This window comes from Engraulis encrasicolus, chromosome 3 (assembly GCF_034702125.1).
Source record: "Engraulis encrasicolus isolate BLACKSEA-1 chromosome 3, IST_EnEncr_1.0, whole genome shotgun sequence".
Classification (NCBI taxonomy): Eukaryota; Metazoa; Chordata; class Actinopteri; order Clupeiformes; family Engraulidae; genus Engraulis; species Engraulis encrasicolus.
In genome coordinates, this window is record NC_085859.1 from 2,323,360 (window position 1) to 2,348,359 (window position 25,000).

Here is a 25,000-nt window from a genome sequence, read left to right on the forward strand (position 1 = left end):
TCACAGACACTCCTTATAAGAGGAATTTCCCAACTCTGTGGGGGACACGTTTGGTATGAGCTTGTGATCTGTAGATACGAAAAGTGAACTGTGACTCTCTGAAGTAGTGTTTCTCAACAGGGGCTCTACAACCCCCACAGGGGGCCTTAGGGAGCTCTCATTTGCAAATGGGTGTCTGTGTGTGTGTCTGTGTTTGTGCGTGTGTGTTTGTGCGTGTGTGTGTGTGTGTCTTTGTGTGTGTGTGTGTATCTGTGCGTGTGCGTGTGTATGTGTATGTATATGTGTATGTGTGTGTGTATGTGTGTGTGTGTGTGTGTGTGTGTGTGTGTGTGTGTGTGTGTGTGTGTGTGTGTGTGTGTGTGTCTGTCTGTCTGGGTGTGTGTGTGTGTGTGTGTTTGTGTGTGTGTGTGTGTCTGTGTTTGTGCGTGTGTGTTTGTGCGTGTGTGTGTGTGTGTCTTTGTGTGTGTGTGTGTGTTTGGGAGGGGGGTGCATTAGTCTACGTATGTCATTTTGTTAAGACTAAGGGGGGTGTTGGCAGGCTTACAATAGCCTTGGTCTCATTAGCCGCGCTTCAGCGGCCCGGGGCCGCCCGGGGCTCAGGAGAGTGGCCGGCTCGGAGCTGCCGGCCCCGGGCCATTTTTTGCCTGATCGGACTCATAGCCGACCCCAGGCACATTCAGGTACACGCCTTGTTTGTGAAACGTCAGTCGGGCACAGCCCACTTTCACCCCAAATCACAGAAGGACAACAACAGAACAACGACAAAGAATAACAACATGCCCATTAACAACATGCATTCAACCAGCCATTATTGTTTAGCAATCGTTCAGCACTTATAAGAAGACGGTACTTAGAGGTGTGAATGCAGATTAAAACATGGCAAAGCTAGCAGCCATGTCAAACTTGTAGCCCAAGTTAAAATTTGAATTGGATCATGATATGCAAATCATGAGAATTGAGCACACAGCACCAATATCAACAAATATGTATTTATTTTCTATCACTAATGACGGACATTTAGGTAGTGTGCTTGTAGGTCCAGGTAAGATGACTGTCTCGTCTAAAAACGAACATTACACAAACTAGCAGTGCGCTAAAAACATGCTAAAAGCATGCTAACAAAATCATCACCTGGAGTCTGCCTGATCTGACACCCAGACCAACGAAGCTAATTTGGTCAAAATCCAAAAAACAAGAAGTTATTATCTTACTCTTGGCGTAATCACAGGTACTTGTGGGTTGAATCAAATAATTCCAGAAACTCGTCAACAACTCCAGAAAGTAATGTGATGATGCTTTGTTTATTAACTGTAGCCATTCACTTGAATGGAACTCTGCAGCACTCATCTGCTTGTTAATGCGGACTCTGGGGGAGACTGCCTGCCGCAAGTGTCCTGCTACGGAACACAGAGAGATGAGCCACGCACGCGACTCTCCTCAACACGGCTGTAGTGATTAACCAGCCATGGAAAAAATAAAGTGAGACTGTGAATTGCGATGTTTACAAGGAAATAATTTTAATCAATAACAATGAAATACCCAAAAAAGCAATACCCATGTCAGATTCGAATATTAATGGCCAATTAATATTCGTTCGAATGTCTCGAATTTTCTTAACATTCGACTTATATTCGAATATCGAATATCGAAGTCAAAGGCTTAGTGGAAAGCATGCCAAATCACGATAATGGCACAAGAGTTGGCGGCTAAAAGCAGAAAAAAGCGACATGACTTAGCTATGACATCCCAAGTTTAAGTGTAGCGGTGCCCATGATGCCCTGATAACAACAAAAAAGTTATGTTGGCTAAATAACTTTAAAAACACAAACAGAAGTGCCAAGGTTGCATCTTATGAAATTATGCCATAAGAAAGCCAAACACCCCAAACTAATGCTTAACCATAATTTGCCCAGAATTTAGCGATAAGTCCCCCATGCAGCCACATTATTACACAGAGGTTGACCCCGCCTCCGAGCCTCGGCGGTGCTAGCTGGCCCATCGAATTCGACGGGCCAGGGAAAGCGGCCCTTAGCCCCACAACCTGGCCCGGCGGCCATCTTTAGCACCTAGCCCCCTTTTGATGAGATCACCGTCAGCCCCCTTTTGTCCGGGCCAGCCCGGGGCTGGCCCTGCAGTGAGACTAAGGCTAATGAGGTCAAAAGGGAATTAGGAGGCCTGTGATGAGGTCAACGGGGGCGTTTGCACACGCTGTTTGCATGGGGTGTAGACGCATGTATCCCAATGCATCCGTGCTCTGTCTGTTTAGAATCATGAGAAATGGTGGGGTGGCGTCCGCGCCAATGTCTTATCCTGTGCATTTCGCTCGGTGCGTAATTCCAAGAGCAGTATAATGAAAAGGAAGAAAGGAGTCTCACACTGGAGCTGAATGCAGAATCAAAAACTGTATCAAACAGAGCCGAAAAAAGTAAATAAAACCGACAGACAGGGGACAAACGTTTCGGGTCTAGCCCATCATCAGTGTTCCCAGTTCCCAGAAACTTGCAGGCCTGTGAGCAGGAACCTCAACAAGACAAGTCCACCATGCAACAAGACAAGACAAGTTGCTAACGGTTACCTGTGGTCTTCACTTCTGTTGCTAACGGTTACCTGGGGTCGTCACTTCTGTTGCTAACGGTTACCTGGGGCCGTCACTTCTGTTGCTAACGGTTACCTGGGGCCGTCACTTCTGTTGCTAACGGTTACCTGTGGTCTTCACTTCTGTTGCTAACTGTTACCTGGGGTCGTCACTTCTGTTGCTAACGGTAACCTGGGGTCGTCACTTCTGTTGCTAACGGTTACCTGGTTGCCAGTGACTTTCGATTGCCAAACATCTTGTAGGGGCCCCATTCTACGATATTTCGTGGGCCTCTGACACATCGCCCCCCCCTGTCCCAATACCAGTGCTCCGCCCCTGCAGCTGACTATTTGATGTCTCTGCTGTTCCACCATACTCAATGGTGCTTATGCTCCACATGCGTGACACATGTGCAGTAGTCTGGTGATGTTTTGTCCACGGCCATGGGCGTAATTTTAGGGGGGGATGGTGGGGACATGTCCATACTACTTTTGAGATAAACATAGCTTGTCCCCACCACTTTTTCACAAATATAACGCGAAAACAGTATATGCGGTCAATTTGCCATTGAAATGTCCACACCACTTTTCGAGCCAAACCCACACCTTTGTCCATGGCCTCTGAGCCTTGCTCAGACACGCAAAATGAATAGCAGTGAAAACTGACAATAAAGTAACAGTACTATCGTATCATATCGTAGGCCTATCATCTCTACTGTTGTAGAATATTCGATGTCTCTACTGTTCTAGAATGTTCGATGTCTCTACTATTCTAGAATGTTCGATGGCTGTTAATTACCCGTTTATCTGCATGAAGATCTTCTCATATTCCTGCTGTGTCCGGTTCAGCCTGAAGGAGAAGAGACATTTATCATTATTGTTAGAAGTAGTAGTAGTAGTAGGCAATTATTATATTAGCCTGGAAGAGAAGAGACATTTATTTTGGTATTGTTGGACACAGATACCTGTGTGTGTGTGTGTGTGTGTGTGTGTGTGTGTGTGTGTGTGTTAGTGTGCGCGCGCATGCGTGCGTGCGTGTGTGTGTGCGTGCATGTGTGCGTGTGTGTGTGTGTGTGTGTGTGTGTGTGTGTGTGTGTGTGTGTATCTCACCTGATGGGGGCTGCTCTGGCCCCGGCTGCCTCCACGTACTTGACGTAAGAGGAGGGAATATAAGTACGCCCGTACGGCCGCATGACGTCATCCGACACCTCCATAGTTATAATGCCTACACACAAACACACACACACACACACACACACACACACACACACACACACACACACACACACAAACACACACACACACACACACACACACACACCTCCATAGTTATAATGCCTACACAGAGGAGAGGAGAGTAGAGTAGAGTGGAGTAGAGTAGAGTAGAGTAGAGCTGTTATAATGTAGCATTATGTAGGTACGCCCGTACGGCCGCATGACGACATCCGACACCTCCATAGTTATAATGCCTACATGACATATACAGACATTATAATGCACATATGACATACATGACATACACAGACATTATAATGCACATATGACACACACACAGACATTATAATGCACATATGACATACATGACATACACACAGACATTATAATGCACATATGACATACACAGACATTATAATGCACATATGACATATGACATATACACAGACATTACAATGCACATATGACATACACAGACATTATAATGCACATATGACATATGACATATACACAGACATTACAATGCACATATGACATACACAGACATTATAATGCACATATGACATACACACAGACATTATAATGCACATATGACATATGACACACACAGGCATTATAATGCACATATGACATAAACATATACTGTAGAACATTTCATGCAGGAGTTCCATCAATCCATTACATTTCACAATAGGGAGGGAAAGTAATCTCATCGCCCCCTGCTGGCAACGTTCCAACCCCCTGCAACAAATGAATGTTTTTTTTCTTTGAAAAATTACATCTCGGCCCTGACGACGAAGTAGAAGTAGTGGCAGTCATATTATGGGCATGTTGGCCCGTTTTATCGAACCAGGTGGTAAAATGTTCGGTTTTTCACTGATCTGAGCTGATTTTAATATTCTTTAAAAAGCTAATACAGAACTACACTGACTGGCATGTGTGGCTTGTTTACTCCATGTAATTAGCATAGCCAAATTAGCATAGCCAAACATGAGCCAGAGAGGTGGTTACTCGTCACCACAGAAGCCATCATATCTACTAGAGAATTTAAAACCATACCAAAATGATCGCGTGTATATATGTGTAATAAGAAGACAATGTGGAACTCATAGGATTACAAGAATGTGAAGATATGCGAAGAACTTGCGTTCGTTCGCGTTCATTTGTTTCTCTGTGTTGTCAACGAGGCGCGAAGCACAGCATGCTGGGAGCTGTAGTCCGTTTCCGACCAGATTGGCACAATTTCTATTTTTCTTAAAAGGGCAAAAAATGACTTGAGATTTTCACAGGTAGTAGTTCATGCTATTGTGTACGCTGAAAAATGTTATAGGTTATATGGTGTTATAGTTCCAAGTCATATCTTTGTGGGATTTTTTTTAAAACTTGTCTATGGGAGTTTCAATAGGATCACCCTGGTGTTTGGAACGTAACCGCTAGGATCGCTGTTTTCCACTTTCCCTCCCAATGATAGTTATAATAGTAGGCCTATAATCCCTATATGGCATTTCACAATGATAGTTATAATTAGTATGCCTATATCCCTTTATGGCACTTCACACAATAGGTGGTCTCTACACTGTCCAATACACTCCACATCGTCACATCGTTACTTTCACACAATTCTAAGGTAGGTGGCTAAAATCTCAAGGAGTGTTTGCAATGCAGACGCTGTGTCTGCTGTTAGCCATCCTAACCTTCACCCCGTGTTTTATAATCCTTAGGCCTATCATGTTATACAGTGTTTTATAATCCTTAGGCCTATCCTGTTATACAGTGTTTTATAATCCTTAGGCCTATCATGTTATACCGTGTTTTATAATCCTTAGTCCTATCAGAGTGGACTCCACAGTCACCACAATACAGCATAACAACAGCAGCTGCAGCTGCACAAAAAGTGTTAGATACAAAACTCACCACTGAACTCAATTCCAACTCAAATTCGCGGCAGAGTTGATAGAAATTTGTTTTTAACGCACTACCAACATCACAGATACAGTATAGCCCTAGGCCTACATACGATGGGCAAACAGAACATCAAAGAACACACACACACACACACACACACACACACACACACACACACACACACACACACACACACACACACACACACACACACACACACACACTTCCCCAATAGTCTACTTATTATTTCCTCAATAGGCTGCTTATTATTTCCCAAATACAGGTCAGAGAGATTCTGATAAAAGATGATCAGAAAGTGACCATATGATCTTAGACTCCTGTTGGACTAGTAGGCCTACGTTGCCTACGGCAAGGCACGGCACACCAACTGTAACACAGCAGCTGTAAATAGACACCTATAGCAAGCAAGTTTTTTTTGGTATTAGGCTATTTACCGATAATTGGTAGCTGATGAACAGAAATTGACTGTTAAAGCCTTCATGGTTTTAGACTCATATACGCAACTTTACGCACACCCCAACCTTTAAAGCAATGTTGCACATGGACGGACAGCAAACACGTTTTTTATACTCAAGGAGTCCCTCTGCACATCTAATGTCCAGGTGTTGGTGATGTGCAGTAAAAGTAATCCAAGTAAATGGAGGATAGACCGCACACTGGTCTTCTTTGCTGGTATTATTTAGTGAACACGTTTTGCTATTGCTTCATCAGGCTGAACCTGCAACAGCGAAACACGTTGTTCACGAAATAAACAACCAGCAAAGAAGAAGACCAGTTACAGTTACAGAAGAAGACCAGTTACAGCTAAGTTGCCGCTGCTGTTTTAAAGCTGGTGTGTGCGTAAAAAGACTACGCAATTTATGTTAATCTATTACCAGACTCTCTCTGACATTACTTGGAGAAATAGCCTACTAGGGACCAGTGTGCTATTTTTTAATTATTATCTACCATTATCGAAACAGTTTTTGTGCTGATATTTACCGATAATTGGCCGCTCGTTGACCGTCTGTGCGGCTCCCAGTTCGGCCGCAGGTCTGGCTGTGGACCCGCTCAGCAGCGTCAAGACAACCAGAGGCAGCAGAAATCTCTCCATCTCGCAGACCCAACACGCAACACTAAACTAAACTAGAATGCACCAAATTAAACTTAACTAAACTGGAGAAATAAAACAAAGCAGAGATCTAACTAAACTAAAATCTGAAGTAAACGCGTACACAAACAGCAGCAGCAGACTCAGATCGCTCACTCACCACTCGCTGTCCCAACAATCTACAACACTAAACTAGACTAGAATAAACTAAACACACACACACAGTTTACAGCAGAGACTCAGATCGCTGACCGCCGCAGATGGTTCCTCCTGTCATTTAAACCTTCTGCACTGCACACATAACACACAGGAAACCCTGCAGAGGAGTGGCCTGGAGTTTTGGAAGGAAACAGAAGAGAACAGGTCTCTGGCTGTGTGTGTGCGTGCGTGCGTGCGTGTGTGCGTGCGTGCGTGCGTGTGTGTGTGTGTGTGTGTGTGTGTGTGTGTGTGTGTGTGTGTGTGTGTGACTGGTGGAGTGCGGTTGATTGCTGGTTCGCGGTGTAGACTATGTGGAACGTCCAACTTCATGTCACTGTTGACTGTCACATGATCTCCCGTCTGAGAACGTGACTGTACTCTGCTAACTGGAATGGAACATGTAAACTGCTGATCACACCTCAATCACTTCACTCACTTCCGCCAGCAGGAAAGACCGACATACTTTTTCGGGAGACCGTTTCAGTGGTGTGGATTTTTTTTAGTTGTGCAAGTAACGGCCACACACCTTATATTCGAGTTGCATACCGTCTGGAATTTTTGCCTTTTAAGATTTTTGCTGAGCTCAGGTGCGGCGCAGCGGGAAGCGCAAAACCAGCATGGTGACATACCAGGGAACTACAAGAGGACTCATGAATTACTAGTGAATTACTATTTCAGACTCATGACAACACAGACAATCAGAAATAACTCTGGGTAATGTCAATGTCTGCGTAAATACGCACGGGTGAGGCATAAATGCAATTTCGTTGTGTCGCGGGTGTAATTTTAGGTGTGGATGGTGAGGACGTGCCCATGCCACTTTTGAGACAAACCTAGCTTGTCCTCCTCACCACGTTTTCACAAACATAATGCAAAAATAGCGAACATGGTCAATTTGCCATTGTAACGTCCCGGACCCCACCCCTTTCCAATCCAATCCTACACGTTTGGCCGTGTGCACTTGTGTGCTGCTGTGTTACAATGATAAAGGGTGTTGGCGTTTCCCAGGTGAACTTTTCACTTCACACCATCCAGGTGAGGGTGAATCCGGGTCATGTAATGCCAGCGAGGCTGGATAATTATACAGAGTGTAATATTATATCTCCTACTATATAATAGGCCTAGTGGTGGTGCATAGGCCTACTGCCCATCAAAGGCAAAGTGCAGTAACTACGTTAACACGGAAACCGAGAAAAAAAAGCTTCAACGCCTTGATATTAGGCTGGATACTGGAAGTTTGACATAAGAATATCTCGATACTGTGACAAAACTGGACCAAGGATTTGTCATCACGAGATAAAGGACATGTAAATGGATACCATTTTCAGTCTAAGCGCAATTTTGACAAACAAATGTGTAGTTACAGAACTTTGCCTTTGTGAGGCAGTATATGCCCAATAGGGCTATTTGGCTTAGTCTCCTTGTGAGGCAGCATATGCCCAAGTCAAGTCAGCTTTTATTGTCACTTTCATCATATGCACAAGACATACAAGGAAAAATGAAATTACGTTTTCTCTCTAACATGCCAGGAAAAGACATATACAAACTGACATAAAGTGCAAAATAGGACAGGTAACGGTGATGGACTGGCAACAATGGACAATAATAAATACAGTATAAATGGACATTTCACATTTAACACACCAACAGGGCTATTTGGCTCCCTCGCTCCTCACTGACCACCAGTGACCATATAATCCCTTCAGCACGCCACCGCGATTGGAGTCTCTCAGCGCCACATCAGATTATTCCCACGGTAAGAACAGAGCGGCAGAGAGCGACGGACGGTCTATTTATAGCCTCGGTCCTAGCGCGAGAGTTGGCTGCCCCTTGCCCGAGTCTCTCCGAAGTAGACCGGAAATAGCCGAAGTTGTAGCGACAGGCGCTACTTGCTTCTATTCGCCCTTGTAGCGCTCGGCCAGGAGGAAGGACTTGTCTTGCCCTGTGCTGTGCAGTGCTGTGCTGCGGTGTGCTGCGCTGTGTGCGCACTAGAATGACAGAGGCCGTGGTTTGACTGTGTTGAGACCCAACCTGGCGGCCTTTTAGCCCAGACGAACCATGCTGAGTCTTCTGGCGAGGACGGTGGTGGGTATTGATATTCTTTCTATTGCCGCCTGTACTGTAGCAGACGAGACGTCCTTGAAGAGGGGTGTGTGGTTAGGCAGCCCGCTGTACTCTACTCAAATGGGTGCTGCTACATGTTTACTGTGCTGCGCAATAACGTGTATTAGGTCAGCTTTGGGTATAAGCTGTGTTTTGTATGTGTGTATTTATGTAAACTGTCAGTCAGACAATGTAATCTCCCTCTGGAATCGGGATAAGTACTGCACTCTACTCTATATGGGGAAACCATCTCCGGCGAAGAAGGGGGTGGGGGTGGGGGGGATGGCGGGGCACTAGGTGGGGGTGGGGTGTGTGTGTGTGTGTGTGGAGGGGGGGTGGACTGAGGCAGGCTGACAGCCTGGTAGGTGGGTGTGTGTGCAGGCCAGGGTGAATGGGAGTGTCGACGTTTTGAAAATAGGGATAGGGATTGGGATCATTGAATTGTCATGGAGAGGCATGGAGCAGGCATGGAGCGCATGTGGTGTGTGTGTCTGTGTGTGTGTGTGTGCGCGCGTGCACGTGTGTGTGTGTGTGTGTGTGTGGGCGCGCTGTAACTCGTGTTTGGAGAGCATGGCGTGTTTGAACTCATGATTTTGATTTAGACACTCGACTCCCTGCATTTCAGTGGGGCCAGTTGGTTGTGTGTGTGTATGTGTGTGTGCGCATGTGTGTGTGTGTGTGTGTGTGTGTGTGTGTGTGTGTGTGTGTGTGTGTGTGTGTGTGTGTGTGTGTGTGTGTGTGTGTGTGTGTTTGCGTGCGTGCGTGCATGTGTGTGCGCGCATGTGTGTGCGCGCATGTGTGTGTGTGTGTGTGTGTGTGTGTGTGTGTGTGTGTGTGTGTGTGTGTGTGTGTGTGTCATTTCTATAGTGTAAGAACAGACTGTTTGAACTTTAGGGTCCTGTAAATGCCAAAAGAGCAGCGCTGAGCTGAGGACAGTAACAACAACGCTGCTGTCTGCCAGGGTTGCCAGATGAGGCTGATCATTTCCAGCCCGAAAAATGCTCAAAACCCGCCTGGAAGCACAAAATCCCATCCCGCCCAATTCTATTGATTTCTATGGCAAAAACTGGGCGTGTTTTTCTGCTAAATGCCATTTTTACCCGCACACAGTCATCCTAAGCTGCCCAATTGGGCGGGAAACAGCCCAATCTGGCAACGCTGCTGGCTGCCATCGGATACCTGTTGACGGTGTCGGGTTTCATAGCAGACATGTCGGTGTAGTTACACACACACACACACACACACACACACACACACACACACACACACACACACACACATACATGTCGGTGAGCTGCTGCCTGCCTGTCAGCCCGCATGCCTGAGGCGTTTGTTTTAGTCGGAACGCACCCAGGACAAAACCGGAGCGCCGTGCCACGCCGAGAACAGGCTAGAGCAGTGATTCCCAACCTATGGGCCGGGGCCCACTGGTGGGCCCTGAAGATATTCCAAGTGGGCCTTGAAATAATTTTCCAAAAATAATCATCATATTTTGGTGTGTGTTGTTGTTGATTTATTTGATTTTTATTCTCAATTGGGTCAGAGGTGGGCCCCGAACATTTTTGACAATTTCGAGTGGACCCCAAGTTGAAAAAGGTTGGGAACCCCTGGGCTAGAAAGCTATCTGCCAAGGGACAAAAGATGGCCTCATGGCTATAATCTTGTATATTTTGCATTCTGTTTTAAATACTTGTTGTCATATATGCTGTCCCTTTGTTACCGTAAATGAATGAACTTCAAACTTCAGAGAGCTTGTTTATTCGCCACTGCAACACAAGACGCATGAGTAGGCCTTGGCTAGAGAGATCGTGATATATCCTATATGTGTCTATAGGCTACACTAACTGCAGCGGTGTCGTGATAAACATGACATATAAACCGTTTGATAACGACACATCATGCCATCAGCAGAGCTGCCTACCCTGAGGCGCTGACAGCAGGCATGCCTGTACAAATCACCTTTAAGTGGCGCCCCCTACCGACGCGCATCCGCTAATGCATATGTCATGCCATGCCGCGCTGAAAACAATCTTGGCTGTGAAACTTGGCCAGAATCTCCTGTCCTGGCGTGCCTGCTGTGTGTGTGTGTGTGTGTGTGTGTGTGTGTGTGTGTGTGTGTGTGTGTGTGTGTGTGTGTGTGTGTGTGTGGTGACAGGTGAGGGTTTGGAAGGGTGTCAGCCAAGGTTTTTAGATGGCAAATGTCAGGTAATCAACCGGCCTGCTGTGTGTGTGTGTGTGTGTGTGTGTGTGTGTGTGTGTGTGTGTGTGTGTGTGTGTGTGTGTGTAATCAGCATCAATTTGGGTCACCAGCCAGCCTGCTCGGCCTTGGACAGTGTGGTGTGATGACATCACACTGGATACACCAGGGGTGGGGAACCTTTTTCATTCGAGGGGCCACTTCAAATTCCTCCAAGGGCCGTAAATCTTCCAAGGGCCATACTATGAACACGCTTGCGCTTGTGTGTGTGTGTGTCTGTGTCTGTGTGTGTGTGTGTGTGGGGGGTGTTTGAAGGTTAGGGTGTTTATATTTACATGTGGAGTCCTGTTACAGCACTGTTCTCGTCAGGTGATCAGTCCTGTTACTGCACTGTTCTCGTCAGGTGGTCAGTCTGACTTGCTTTGGTCAAGCTGATGTGATGTGATGTAAGGTTAGGGTGTTTATATTTACATGTGGAATCCTGTTACTGCACTGTTCTCGTCAGGTGATCAGGCCTGTTACTGCACTGTTCTCATCAGCTGATCAGTCCTGTTACTGCACTGTTCTCGTCAGCTGATCAGTCTGACTTGCTTTGGTCAAGCTGATGTGATGTCATGACAGATGTCTGCTGTGTCATGATCCGGCGTGTACTTTAAAGGATGTTGAATATAGCGCTGGCTTGCTGGTGGGGTAGCAAGAGTCATGTCGTGTAGTAAAATATAGTGTTGTCGATGTACTGTAGTGATATTCAATTCAATTCAAGAATTCAATTCAAGAATTTATTGTCATTATCAAGAAGGCAACGAAATTGTGTTTGGGGTACAATACTTAGTAGCAGCAGGTTTCCAAGTAAAGTGCAAAAAGAGGTAAAAGTGACACCAGTGCTTGACCCTCCCAGGCCCCCCATCCCACTTAAAGTGCAGCAGAGATTAAAGGCCAACTTCCGATAAAACTCAGTTTTACTCACTCCTTTCGAAGATCGGACGGTCACCCCAAGTTAAACTCACTTGCAAGGCTCTCATAGCGGTGCGTCAACTCTCCTGGCTGTGTTTCCCGGTGTTTCCCAATTTACATAAATAATGCAGAGAAACGAGCGAATCACGAAAGCCTTTCTGTGTTTCGTCACGTCGAAAGAAGGCGTTGCCCACAAAGGTTTATATCGACCCATTTATCTAAAAACATGTCGAGTAATTTTTTTCTGCTTGTTTTCAAAACAAGCAACGTCTGATGGCCCGAAACATAGCTTAGCTTAGCTATCAGCTGGTTGCTACTCTCAGGTAAACACACAGCACAAAGCCTCATACATAAAGCCAGCTCACTCTGGTTGCTCCGTGCCTGCAGCTCGCCTAGGGGTCGCTGTCGAAAGAGCACAGCCCTGAATGGAGCCTGCACGCCTCCGTTGGCGCCCCTATAGTGCAGTACCACCCGGGGAAGTGGCGACTCTGTTTCCCATTACATTCTCTCCAAGAACTGGAGGACTGAGCCAATCAGAGACGCGTTTCTTCGAGAGCAGGAGGAGTGAGCCAATCAGAGACGCATTTCCACGAGAAACACGGAACACTCTCTCGTTTCTCCACAAGCCACCTTGCCAGCTTGCAAAAACGTCTTGAAACAAAGCAACCAGAACGTTTTTTAAAACAGGACCAACGCGTAACACATTCAATAACAATTGGGAACACGGCAATATTAATTAAATGACGTTGAGAGGCCATCTTTAAGTGCATAATACTCGACACCCCCCCCCCCCCTCTCTCTCAAACATGCAGTTTATACAGATATACAGTAAGCGTGAGTGTAGAGAAAGATTGAGTGAGATATTTATAGACATAGTATACTGTATACTGTAGAGCAGTGTTTCCCAACCTTTTTTTGTTTTGTGTACCCCCAAGCCTTTTCCTTGTGCCATGAGTACCCCCTAAGTCAGTCGTTCCCAACCTATGGGTCGGGACCCACCTTATGGGTCGCCAAAGATCCACAGGGGGTCGTGGAGCCCTCTTGGTTTTAAGGGGTTTCATTTTAAATATATATAGCCCATGTTGAATAAAAGACAAAGCATTTAACTAATAAATGCATAGAAGCAACAAATTGTAAGTGCTACATTAAACATTTATTCTAAATTTCACCACAGACAAATTGAGGAATAAAATAACTAAAATTAGTTTTTGCAGGAAACATAGGGCATCTTGTGACTCCGTCTCGTGCGGGCGCTCGCGTGGTTGGATCACCAAAGCTTACAATAGTAAAAACATGGGTCCCTGAAGAAAAAGGTTGGGAACCACTGCCCTAAGTCATGTTCTATATCGCTTTCTCCATCCCAATGTAACTAAGCTCCATATATTTGTTAAAATTAAATTTTTCCAAGTACCCCCTGCAGTGTGCTCTAGCCGTGTGTGTCTATAGGCTACTCTAGCTGCAACTGTGTCGTCATAAACATGAAATATAAGCCGCATGATAACGACACATCATGCCAGCTGATCTACCAACCCAGAGGCGTTGACAGCGGGCATGCTTGTACAAATCACCTTAAATGCCTGTGAGTGCGTGATAATATGCGACCTTGCCTCCTCCACTTGTGCTTGTTTCCTATGTTATGCCATGCCATGCTGAAAACAATCTTGGCTGTGAAACTTGGCCAGAATCTCCTGTCCTGGCGTGCCTGCTGTGTGTGTGTGTGTGTGTGTGTGTGTGTGTGTGTGTGTGTGTGTGTGTGTGTGTGTGTGTGTGTGTGTGTGTGTGTGGTGACAGGTGAGGGTTTGGAAGGGTGTCAGCCAAGGTTTTTATATGGCAAATGTCAGGTAATCAGCCGGCCTGCTGTGATTGGACAGTGTGGTGTGACGTCATCATGTGGTGGGCGTGTCATGTGGTGGGCGTGTGAGAGGGATTGTAGGGGTGTTGTGTTTATATTTATATTCCCGTGTGTGTGTGTGTGTGTGTGTGAACAGGTGAGGGGGATTTTAGTAGTGCAGGGGATTGTAGGGTGTTTATATTTATGTCTGGAGTGTGTGTGTGTGCGTGCGTGTGTTAGTTACCATATGCAGTGTTACACAGTAAGCGTGACTGTGGAGAATGATTGAGTGAGACATGATATAGACATAGTATACTGTATTCGGTGTGCTGTATACACACGTATGTCTGTCTGCAGTATATTTATGAGTCTAGTGGCGTCATGTGGAGTGGAGGTGTGTGTGTGATGAGGACTTGTGACTTGGACTTGAGTTAGGCTTGAGTCACAAATTACTTGGCTTGAGACCTGACTTGGCAATATTAGGAATGACTTGTGACTTGACTCGCCATTGACATGACTTGACCATTTTAGCTTGCAATGCCTTGCAATGACATGTCAAATCTACATATATTCCATTTTCTGCATTTGTATGTTAAAATATTACATGAGAAAATGAAGATTAAATGATTTGCCCTTAACCAGTACCAGTTGGCCCACTATTATTGGTTAGGGAAGCGACTGGCAAAGGGCGGCATGCGGAGCAGTGTGGAGAGGTAATTGCCCGATTATCATCGACGTTCAAATTAGGGCTGGGCAATATGGCGATATATATCGTTATCGTGATATAAAAGTGTATATCGTGACCTTTCTCCTATATCGTTTATATCATGATAGTAATTTTATCAATTTTATACCATTGAATATCATTTAATTACATTTCATGTTGTCACAATACACACTATAATTTAATGTAACTGTAAAATAAGAATAAAAAGGTCCATTTTAAAGAAAGGTTGTTTTTCGACATGAAAAAATAAAGAGCAAATAAAGACAATAACTGAAAACATATGTAATTGTGATAAATCGTGATATATATCGTTATCGTGATATAAAGTAATCCAAATCGTGATACTGTTTTTTTTCCATATCGCCCAGCCCTAGTTCAAATCTCTTCGAGACTTGGTCTGACCAAGAGCATAACAATTAACATTTCCCAAACGGCATGATTGACCCGCCCCCCTTGGTTTGCTTATATTTGTTTGCTTATCGACAAAGTGGGAGGAGTTCCTGTATCTTTGGGAACTCAGAAAGTACTTGCATTACTCTTGACCTGATTAGTTACAATGCAGAAAGTGTTGGGTCACTAGGAGGGCACAGCCTGGCTAGAGGTAATGCATTGATGACGAAAAGTTGTGGTCAAGATTGTGTGTCGAATACTTGGTGACTTGTAAAGGACTTGGTGAGAATGAGAGTCGGACTTGGACTTCACTTGGTCAAATGTGTCTTAACTTGTGACTTGACACGGACTTGATTGAAAGACTTGACAGGGCTCCAGAGTGCGACCAATTTGGTCGCATATGCGCCCATTTTTTTCAATGGTGCGCCTAAAAAATATTTTTAGGCGCACCGGTGCGACCAGCCATCAGTAGAACAAAATCAATTACCAAACAACCGTTTTAATGGACATAAAATTAATAGTCATTCTACAGAAGTGGCCCATCATCACACAATAAAGCGTGTCGATGCGGTCATTCCTTCAACTCCGCTGAACTACCGGTAGCTTTCTCCCCCTTCCTCGTTCACAGGCAGCCCGACATTTCAGAATAGAATGTTCAACTTCGCTCAACTATCCGAGTTCACATGTGCCAGCGAGTTTTGCAATGGGCGAGAGAGTTACAATCACGGTAAAAACAGCAAAATGACTTGAGGATATTTTAAACACGAGAGAGTCACAATCACGGGGAAAAACTAAATGGCTTTAGCGGATATTAAACATTGCCACAAAAAACGCAGACGGGTGCGCGGATAATTGCCCATTTCAGCCGCGTGCAGAGCTGGCCAAATGACAGGTGACGCGCTAGTTTGTCGGGACTTCTGTGAGAGTTTTTTGATAGCGACTAGGGCAGGCTACATACTGCCTATCAGTCGGCAAGGCATCGTTCATGCACCTCGAGACAGCACGAGATAGAGGGAGGGAGAGAGAGAGAGAGAGAGCAAGAGGGAGTGAGCGAACGAGCTGTCGTGTCTGTTCGTAGCGCTTGCTAGGATACGTACCACAATCATTATGCAGAGGGAGTGCGGGGAATGGGGAAATAGACAACCCAATTCACCTCAGATTCCACTGTAAACATAGGCTAGGCTATTTGTGTCTAATGATTTAAAAAATCATGACATTTTTAGCAGGGTTTGTTAAAAAAAATCTATCTACTATCCATCCATCCATCCATCCATCTTCATATTGTACCTCTGTGCTTGTGCCGTGTGCGTAGCCTTATTTCAGAAAAGGCTGGTATGTTGATCTTACTAGTCAAACACATACTGACTAAAAGGCTACTAATTTGGTCTTTTCTACCAGCCAAACTGCTTGTAGCCAAGATGTGTTAGTTAGGTAGCCAGTAGCCTACTGTCATGTCTATTATAAGGAGCACATTTGGAAGACTAGCCTATAGCACATGGAAGGCTCCAGGTCTTTTAAAATAATAGAATAATAATAATAATAATAATAATAATGATTATTGTTGCTATTATTATTGCTATTGCTATTATTTTTAATATTTTTTTTAAAGCTGAGGTGCGTGTGTGTATGGGGTGGTGAAAACATTTCGGTGCACCTAAATTTTGTGCTGGTGCACCTAAAAAAAAATGTTTAGGCGCACCAGTGCAACCAGTGCAAAAAGTTAGTCTGGAGCCCTGCTTGAGACTTATTTATTTTGATACTCAAAGTAACGTCCCTGTGCACAACCACTGTCCAGGTGCTGGTGATGTGCAGTAAGAGTAATCCTGATGAAGGAACAGCGGAACATGTTGTTCACCAAATAAACTATCAGCAAAGATACCAGTGTGCGGTGCTGTTCATCCTTCATTTACTTACTTGTTTGTGACTTGCTAATTAGTGACTTGGTCCCATCTCTGGACTGGTGTGTAGTGTGTGTAGTGTGTGTGTGGGTGTGTGTGTGTGTGGGTGGGTAGGGGGTTTGGGGCTGCCATTACAGCCACAGTATGGTGTGTGTGTCGGGGGAGGGATACTGCAATGATATTGCTTGTAATTACTCACGGAACAATTGAAAAAAGGACAACGCAACAGTGTTGCGTGACCCTCACAAAACCTTCATGAGATGGCGATATTTTTCATGTGTGTTTCATGGATACAATGACCATGGCACATTGGGACAATGTTAAACTTATCGAATAATTATTACCACTGTAAAACCGTCAATAACGGTGAAAATAGGTATATTTGTGTGCTTTTGTAGATGCCGCCAATTTTTCAAGGCATTCTCAATGAATTCGGGGCAAATCTTTCATACCCCTCCGTTTCATATCCACTATAACAGTCTGTTTCTCTCCCTCCTCCTCTCTCTCTCTCTCTCTCTCTCTCCCTCTCCTCTCCCCCTCTCTCTCTCTCTCTCTCTCTCTCAATCTCTCTCTCTCTCCCTCCCTCCTCCAATCTCACTCTCTCCCTCTCTGACTCTCTCTCTCTCCCTCCTCCTCTCCTCTCTCTCTCTCTCCCTCCTCCTCTCTCTCTCTCTCTCTCTCCCTCCCTCTCTCTCTCCATCTCTCTCCCTCTCCTCTCTCTCTCTCTCTCTCTCTCTCTCTCCATCCTCCTCTCTCTCTCCTCTCCCTCTCACACCCCACTCCCTCTCTCTCTCTCTCTCTCTCTCTCTCTCTCTCTCTCTCTCTCTCTCTCCTCCTCGTCTCTCTCCTCCTCTCTCTCTCTCTCTCTCTCTCTCTCTCCTCCTCTCTCCTCCCTCTCCACCCCCCACACACTCCCCCCCCTCTCTCTCCTCCCCCTCTTACACCTTACTCTCCCTCTCTCTCTCCCTCTCTCTCTCTCTCCTCTCCCTCTCACACCCCACTCTCTCTCCTCTCTCTCTCTCTCTCTGTCTCTCTTTCTCCCTCCCTCCCTCTCTCTCTCCATCTCTCTCTCTCTCCTCTCCCTCTCACACCCCACTCCCTCTCTCTCTCTCTCTCTCTCTCTCTCTCTCCCTCTCTCTCCCTCTCTCCCTCCCTCCTCCTCTCTCTCTCTCTCTCCCTCCCTCTCTCCCTCCCTCTCTCTCCATCTCTCCAGCCCACGTGTGGGTGGGGGCGTGCGTGCCCTGCCCTGCTGGTGAAGAGCGGTGTTGGTGTCGGGCCAGTAGGGGGCGCTGTGGGCCCGGTGGGATGCCTCCTGGAGGGTACGGGCCGTCGCTCCATGGTGGTGGTGCCCGAGGGGCTGCCCAAACTACCCGTGCCCCCCCTCAAGACCACCTTCGAGAGGTACACTACACTACACTACACTACACTACACTACACTACACTACACTGCCCAAACTACCCGTGCCCCCCCTCAAGACCACCTTCCAGAGGTACACTACACTACACTACACTACACTACACTACACTGCCCAAACTACCCGTGCCCCCCCTCAAGACCACCTTCGAGAGGTACACTACACTATAGAGACTACAGACTACACTACGCTAGATTATATTACACTACACTACACTACACTACGTTAGATTATATTACATTACACTACAGACTACACTACGTTACATTACATTACACCACACTACACTGCCCAAACTACCAGTGCCCCCCCTCAAGACCACCTTCGAGAGGTACACTACACTATAGAGACTACAGACTACACTACGCTAGATTATATTACACTACACTACACTACACTACGTTAGATTATATTACACTACACTACACTACACTACGTTAGATTATATTACACTACACTACACTACACTACGTTAGATTATATTACACTACACTACACTGCCCAAACTACCAGTGCCCCCCCTCAAGACCACCTTCGAGAGGTACACTACACTACACTACACTACACTACACTGCCCAAACTACCAGTGCCCCCCCTCAAGACCACCTTCCAGAGGTACACTATGGACTACACTACACTACACTACACTACACTACACTACACTACACTACGTTAGATTATATTACACTACACTACAGACTACACCACGTTAGATTATATTACATCACACTACGCTGCCCAAACTACCAGTGCCCCCCCTCAAGACCACCTTCGAGAGGTACACTACACTACACCACGTTAGATTATATTACACTACACTGCCCAAACTACCAGTGCCCCCCCTCAAGACCACCTTCGAGAGGTACACTACACTACACTACACTACGTTAGATTATATTACATCACACTACACTGCCCAAACTACCAGTGCCCCCCCTCAAGACCACCTTCGAGAGGTACACTACACTACACTACACTACACTACACTGCCCAAACTACCCGTGCCCCCCCTCAAGACCACCTTCGAGAGGTACACTACACTACACCACGTTAGATTAGATTACACCACACTACACTACACCACGTTAGATTAGATTACACCACACTACACTGCCCAAACTACCCGTGCCCCCCCTCAAGACCACCTTCCAGAGGTACACTACACTACACCACGTTAGATTAGATTACATCACACTACACTACCCAAACTACCAGTGCCCCCCCTCAAGACCACTTTCGAGAGGTACACTACACTACACCACGTTAGATTAGATTACACTACACTACACTGCCCAAACTACCAGTGCCACCCCTCAAGACCACCTTCGAGAGGTACACTACACTACACCACATTAGATTATATTACATTACACTACACTACACCACGTTAGATTATATTACATTACACTACACTACACCACGTTAGATTATATTACATCACACTACACTACACTCCGTTAGATTAGATTATATTACATTACACTACATTCTTTTATATTACATTACATTACATTACATTACATTACACAGACTACACTACGTTACATTATATTACATTACATTACACTACATTACACAGACTACACTACGTTACATTATATTACATTACACTTTTATATTACATTACATCACATCACATTACACTACATTACATTACACTACATTACACTACACTACGTTAGATTATATTAAATTTAGTAGTGGGCCGTTATCGGCGTTAACGTGCTGCGATAATGTGAGACTCTTATTGCGCGACAAGGAAAATATCGCACGTTATTATATGGTTGTGACGTCATCTGTCGAATGCTCCATTCATTTCAACGGGGCTCCCCAACGTTCGGACGTCTGTTATTTTTCGATAACGGACGGGTTGGTCTATAACAGACCGCTGTCAATGGCAACGAGACTTTTCACTGCTAAAGCGACTTTTCAACAAGACTCTAATCAGCTGCTGTGATAGACAGCACCCGTTGTCCTGGCTACCGCTGTCAATGGCAACAAGACGTTCACTGCTAAAGCCACTGGCTTGTATACAAGTCAGTGGCTAAAGCGAATGTTTCATATCACTCCGCAGGGGGTCCGGTCTTTTGTCACTCTAAATCAGCTGCTGTGATAGACAACACCTGTTGTCCTGGCTAGCCTACCTAGCTGTTGCCTAGCGGTGTTCCACAACGGCACTGTTTTGTTTTGCGCAGCAACAATCTTAACATTAAATAGGTCTAAAGAAATGTCCCCGCATGTGTGAATCATTTAAGTATATCCATATAATAAGCGGGTTAACTTTCGGCGAGTCGGTCGCTTTGTGGAATAGCAGCACTTCAGAGAGAACAAGACACCTCCGCTCCGCGTCGGGGTCTAAAGATTCTCTCTGTCGTGCTGCTATTCCACGGTAGCGACCTTCTCGCCGAACGTTAACCCTTACTTAATCTATTCTCAAAATATGGGTTTGGGGATGCGCGTCACCATAGCGTTCGATTGACAGACGCTTTCAGACTGCCCTCCATTCGCTTCACCTCTCCACCTGTTGCTCAGCAGACCTACTAAACAGTGTTTGCATGCTGTAAACATTAATCTCTCTGCCGTGGTAGGTTGTTTTAGTGCTTTTTCATAAGTGGTAGACTGACGGCCCGTACCCACACAGAGTTATTCCGCTCAGCTCTCATTGACTTTGAATGGGGGCGATATCGCGCTTGACAGCGCGGAGGTGAAGCGATATCGCAGCGGGACGCGGTTTGATATAGACGAGATCTCTATATCATGCAAATTTGATGGTCCAATAACCAATCCGATGGGCGTATGGGTAGCAAGGGCGGGAGTTACAAAAAAATTTGAAAAACATGGCGGCGATTTCTGTGATTAACAACATCACGTTTTTGCTTAATATTAAGACCCTAAATGCTTATAAATGTCAAGACTACCACGGATTGATGTAAAAATGCACCACGAACGTATGTAACACAAGTAGGTTACCCCACATTGCCATTTGATCACTCGATGTTTTAAGCTAACCGGGTAAGCTAATGTTAGCATTTTACCAGAACCAGGCAGCTACAAGCTTATATTAGACTACTTCTATACTTCTATAAGGATATAACGGGGCTTAAATGTTATCTAGGACCAAAACACAATCGCATTTAAGCCATGTACACACTGTGTTGTGATATTGGGTGTATGTGGGGTATATTGGGTATATGTGATATTGGGTGAGTAATGTGTGCAAACGACCGTTCGCCGTTTGTTATCTCGCTCGGTCTACCCGGTGTCAGCTGCGAGACAGGCCGCGCCGCGAGGCTCGAAAGTCGGCTGAGCAGCGCAGTTAGCCCCGGGGAGAATCTAATGGGAGTATGCGTGACCACACCCCCAGCGCGATATTGCGCGCCGCGGATCCCGCCTGGCAGTTTCCCCAGTCGGTACTGGGCGTGAGAGACGTTATTGTTTGAGGTGAAGCAGACATTATTGTGTACCAGCCCGACATAGCCTACATTTCCTCACTCATTGCATGGAACACAAACAACAGTCCTGTTCCAGAAACCTTGCCTGTGCCATGATTGCAAAACATTCCGCGTGATATACATTTTGAAGATTGTCAAACTGAAACTGTCAATATCTACTCTCGCTGAATGTTTGTGTTATGATCGCGCATTTGCGACTCATGTCAGACGGTAATACACCTCGCGGTTGTTGCGCTTGATATAGCCAAACTCGCGGTCGTCGCGCTTGACTTTTTTTTTTTTGCAAACTGAATTCATTTTGAGTTGTAACTCCGCTGGCATTCTAATGCAGAGAACTTCAGTCAGATTTAGGCCAAATCGATGTGGGCCAGTGCTTTAGGGTCTAGAACTAGCACAGACTTCTGAGAACTAGCTCTAGAAATCTAGTAGCCTGGCTCTGACTTTGCTGTATCTGCTGCGCAGCTCCTCCCTCTCTAAAGGAGCCGCTGCCCTTTTTAACAGTCAGTGGCAGATTCATTCTCTCTCTTTCTCTCTCTCTCCCTCTCTCTCTCACTCTCTCTCTCTCTCTCTCTCTCTCTCTCTCTCTCTCTGCCCATTAGAAAGGCTGAATTGTTGAGGTCATTTTGTTTAAATAGTTTAAATGTTTGATAGATTTCTGTATTTGCCTCTACAATTTATAGCACTGTTCATTTTGAAATGTCAGTATATGACTGTAAATGCTTCCTAACATATTCGAAACACTTTTCAAATATTGCAGTGATTTTTTTTTCATCACCAAATATCAACCATTTTTTTGATGATGAGATGCATTTTGGAAAAAAGAGATGAGCTCTGGTCTAATGCGCCATCTTAAGAAACCCCCTAGGTTTTTTTTCGTCATTATTTCGCTAGCGTGCCTATTCTGAATGAGCCATTTTGATATAGATTAATCTAGATTAATCTAGATTAATTTCATAATTACAGTGAGATTAATCTAGATTAAAAAAAATAATCTATGCCCACCCCTAATTAAATTACACTACATTATTTTATATTACATGACATTACATTACACTACACTGCATTACACTACACTACACTACACCATACTGCATTACATCACATCACATTACACTGCACTACACTACACTACACTGCACTGTAATACATTACACTACACTACACTACACTACACTACACTACACTGCACTGTAATACATTACACTATAGCCCCTTTTCGACTAGTCCTGTTAGAATGGGGCTGCGCTCTGCTGGGGCGTGGTTTCGGTTTTCTTTTTGCATTCACTCCACCCATACGCACCCATCAACAGCTCAAACAGGGCCGAAACAGGGGCGATTATAGAATTGCGAAAGACGTGGTTCTAGGCGTGCGGAGCTTAGTTCCACTAGGCTAGATGTTGCCCTGTGTTAGGATTTACCGGCATGTGCAAACATCTATCCCCACCCATGCACATTAAAAAATCAACATGGCTTTTCTGTCGGCAGTTTTTACAGTAGACTAGACATAGAAAATTGGTCAAGCATTTATCATGTTCTTTAAAGTAACTCCAGTCCTTGGCCAAGGAGTTGTCAAGGAATTGTTTCTTGTGCTGACGGCATTTGGCTATCGACCGATTCAAAAAAATATAGGCCTATTTTTAAATTTTAAATTCTTTTAAATGACTCTATTTTCATGCAGGAAGCTCCACGCCTTCTCCTCGTGAGAAGTCGTTTTTACGGGAGAAATACAGTATGAACACAAACCATGCAAAAAAAGTCACAGCATTAAATTCTTTTCATACATGCATTTTTGCCATGGCGTGCACCTGGATATGCAGACAAGAGGAGCGTTACTCTCATTAGATTTGACGGGGCCTTAGATGAAGCACGCTGAGAAATTAGGATAGGTTAAACATCCCCAGAAAGTAGCCTACATTTTCGACGACGGGACTAATGTGAATTTACAGTTTTTCTCGATTGCTTACACACATTTTTCGGAATCAGTTCTCGAATTCTCAAAACTCTACACACAAATCTCCAAACCTCACACACAACTTGCAAAACTCTGAAAAATACACGTCTTGTCTCAAAACAATGTGCTCTCTTCTAAAAAGGTAATTTTGTTCTCAAATGACACACACAAGTAGTGATTTTAATACACTCATGTGAACCATTGAACACTAATATGCACAAGGTAAAACTCTATACTCAACTTGAAACACAGTAGAAACTTATTTTCTTCAGTATTCTACTTACTAAAGAGGGTATTTTTCTGTAGTAAAACACTGAAATATTGTTTTTAGACTCGGACTGCACAGATGTGTATAAATTTTACATATTTTCTGACATTTAAAAAATTGCACTAATTTATTGTAAAATATTGGGTAACCACATGAAAGTGATGTCTTGTATAACATATTTTTGAGTTAAAAAATTAAACAAATGTGTTTTCTCCTTGCATCCACTCATTTTTCATCAATATGACATGCAATGTGTGTCCTTATGGGGTGATGATTTCAGATTGTAAACCGGTATGAAGAGAGTTTGCCCATGTGATGAGGTAGTAAACTTACAGTTTTTTGCCGACTGCTTGCACACAATTTGCAAAATTTGGCTCATAGAGTCAAAACTCTACACACAAGCCAATTACTCTCAACACGTGGAGATAAACCCATCACATATATGGCAACATGAAGCTCTGCTATAAAAGCATAAACATTGCCATAAAAACCTTACAATCTTTTGTCAAAACCTCACTTTCATGTCAAAAGACACACAAAAGCACCAAATGAGAAAACAAATTAGATCAACTTTAAAGCAGTTGTCTGCTTTATACAAAACACAGCAGTCTTTCTTTTTTGAGCAGTCTATTCAGTCTCACAGAATGTACATTTTCACAAGACCCCAAAATTCAATACTGTACATTACAAAACTGCACCTTACAGTACAGGACATTAAACCGAAACAAGATATATCTCAAACAGTACATCACTCTAAATACAACAGTGTGTAGGTGAGCTTATGTACCTTTTTTGTGTATTGGTTATATTC

General features: G+C 44.6%; 2 protein-coding genes across 2 annotated transcripts in view; one reads left to right on the top strand and one right to left on the bottom strand.

The window, feature by feature from the left end:
* The window catches only part of LOC134445584 (gamma-glutamyl hydrolase), an 18,773-nt gene extending 11,601 nt beyond the window's left edge, over nucleotides 1-7,172 (bottom strand). The window contains exons 1-3 of the mRNA XM_063194634.1: nucleotides 6,697-7,172; nucleotides 3,685-3,799; nucleotides 3,374-3,424 (exon numbers count right to left, since the gene is read on the bottom strand). Coding sequence (XP_063050704.1) covers nucleotides 3,374-3,424; nucleotides 3,685-3,799; nucleotides 6,697-6,808 — 278 coding nt within the window. The 5' untranslated portion in view covers nucleotides 6,809-7,172. The remainder of the gene's footprint in view (nucleotides 1-3,373; nucleotides 3,425-3,684; nucleotides 3,800-6,696) is intronic.
* A 1,700-nt stretch (nucleotides 7,173-8,872) lies between these two features.
* LOC134445583 (carnitine O-acetyltransferase-like) overlaps nucleotides 8,873-25,000 on the top strand; it is a 44,759-nt gene continuing 28,631 nt past the window's right edge. Inside the window, exons 1-2 of the mRNA XM_063194633.1 lie at nucleotides 8,873-9,088; nucleotides 18,317-18,504. Coding sequence (XP_063050703.1) covers nucleotides 9,062-9,088; nucleotides 18,317-18,504 — 215 coding nt within the window. The 5' untranslated portion in view covers nucleotides 8,873-9,061. The remainder of the gene's footprint in view (nucleotides 9,089-18,316; nucleotides 18,505-25,000) is intronic.